The 1257-nt window shown below is 27.8% G+C and overlaps 1 protein-coding gene across 1 annotated transcript; it reads left to right on the top strand.

The window, feature by feature from the left end:
- Positions 1 to 617: 617 nt before the first annotated feature.
- LOTGIDRAFT_175978 (hypothetical protein) lies at positions 618 to 1076 on the top strand (the record flags this gene model as incomplete). Its single annotated transcript, XM_009064181.1, has 1 exon — positions 618 to 1076. One exon carries the CDS (start codon positions 618 to 620, stop codon positions 1074 to 1076), a length of 459 nt encoding a protein of 152 aa, XP_009062429.1.
- Positions 1077 to 1257: the final 181 nt, after the last annotated feature.

Genomic DNA, 1257 nt, shown 5'->3' with positions numbered 1-1257 from the left:
AAGAATTTAAATATCAAACCCAAATTTAAAGTCGGAGATCGAGTTCGTATTTTCAAATAAATAAAGTAAATTCGAAAAAGGTTACGTTGGATACTGAACGAACGAAATATTTATCGTTGATAAAGTAAACACTACATCACCTCCGACATATGAATTAATCGATCAAGACAAAGAACAAATCATAGGTAGGTTTTATCAAAACGAACTTCAAAAAACTGACTTTTAAAAATGAATGAATTTCTCGATAAATATGGAACCGATACAACCACAAACTTTCAACTTATGAGATGGGCGAATGAGTTAAATATATCACCGTTTTATTATTTATGAGAGATGAAATAAATGATCTGAAATTTTACGCTATAACAAATATACATACTTCCGATCAAAAGGGAGTTCATCATTCTGCTTTGTACAAAGACTCTGACTTTTATTTCTTCGATTCTTATGGATTAGAACCCACTGAAGAGATAATCCAATTGACCAATCAAATGTTCAACATTTCAAATTCAATTACCGGGACAAAAGTTTTGTGGTCAGCTTTCACTTTGGGTTTTATATCAGTTGAGTTTAGGAAAACAATTCGAAGAAATTGTAATAAATTTAACTCAATAAAAATGGCGAATAAGTTTGGATTAGGTTCTTTATCTTTAGAAACTACAAAACCTAACACAACAGCGTGGATAAATAAAGCAAAACCTTACTTCCTGGATCAAATCGGAGACATTCTTCAAGGTGATTTAGATATGAACAATTTTAGCATAACTAATTTAAAGTCTCCGGAAAACGATAATGATGCCATTCACAAGAAATATTTAATGGAACAATTAAATTTAATTGAAGTAAATAAAGAACATTTAAAAGAAAGAATAAATGATGTGAAAAGATTCTTCAAACGACAAATGAATAATAAAGATTTTATTGATGATACTAAACTACAACAAGAAGTAACAAGTTTGAAAAGTTTTATTCAAAAAGAATTAGTCAATGTAGTAGATAAAACTCAGTTACAAACTTTAAGTTCATTAATATCTAATTTAGATGATAAGATTAAAAAGCAAAAAAAAAGATCTTAAACAACTAATAGATAATATTAATCCAGGTATAAGTGAAGACAAATTGCAACGGGAATTAACTAAATTTAAAACTGAATTACAAAAAGAACTAACAAATATTAAAAAACAAATACAAAACAATGATGATAGTGTTATTCAACAACAGATAACCACTATTAATAACCGAGTATTAAACAGGATA

The sequence above is a fragment of the Lottia gigantea genome (assembly GCF_000327385.1).
Source record: "Lottia gigantea unplaced genomic scaffold LOTGIsca_608, whole genome shotgun sequence".
NCBI lineage: Eukaryota > Metazoa > Mollusca > Gastropoda > Lottiidae > Lottia > Lottia gigantea.
Note: the sequence above shows the minus strand (reverse complement) of the source record. Positions and strands in the feature narration are given on the sequence as shown.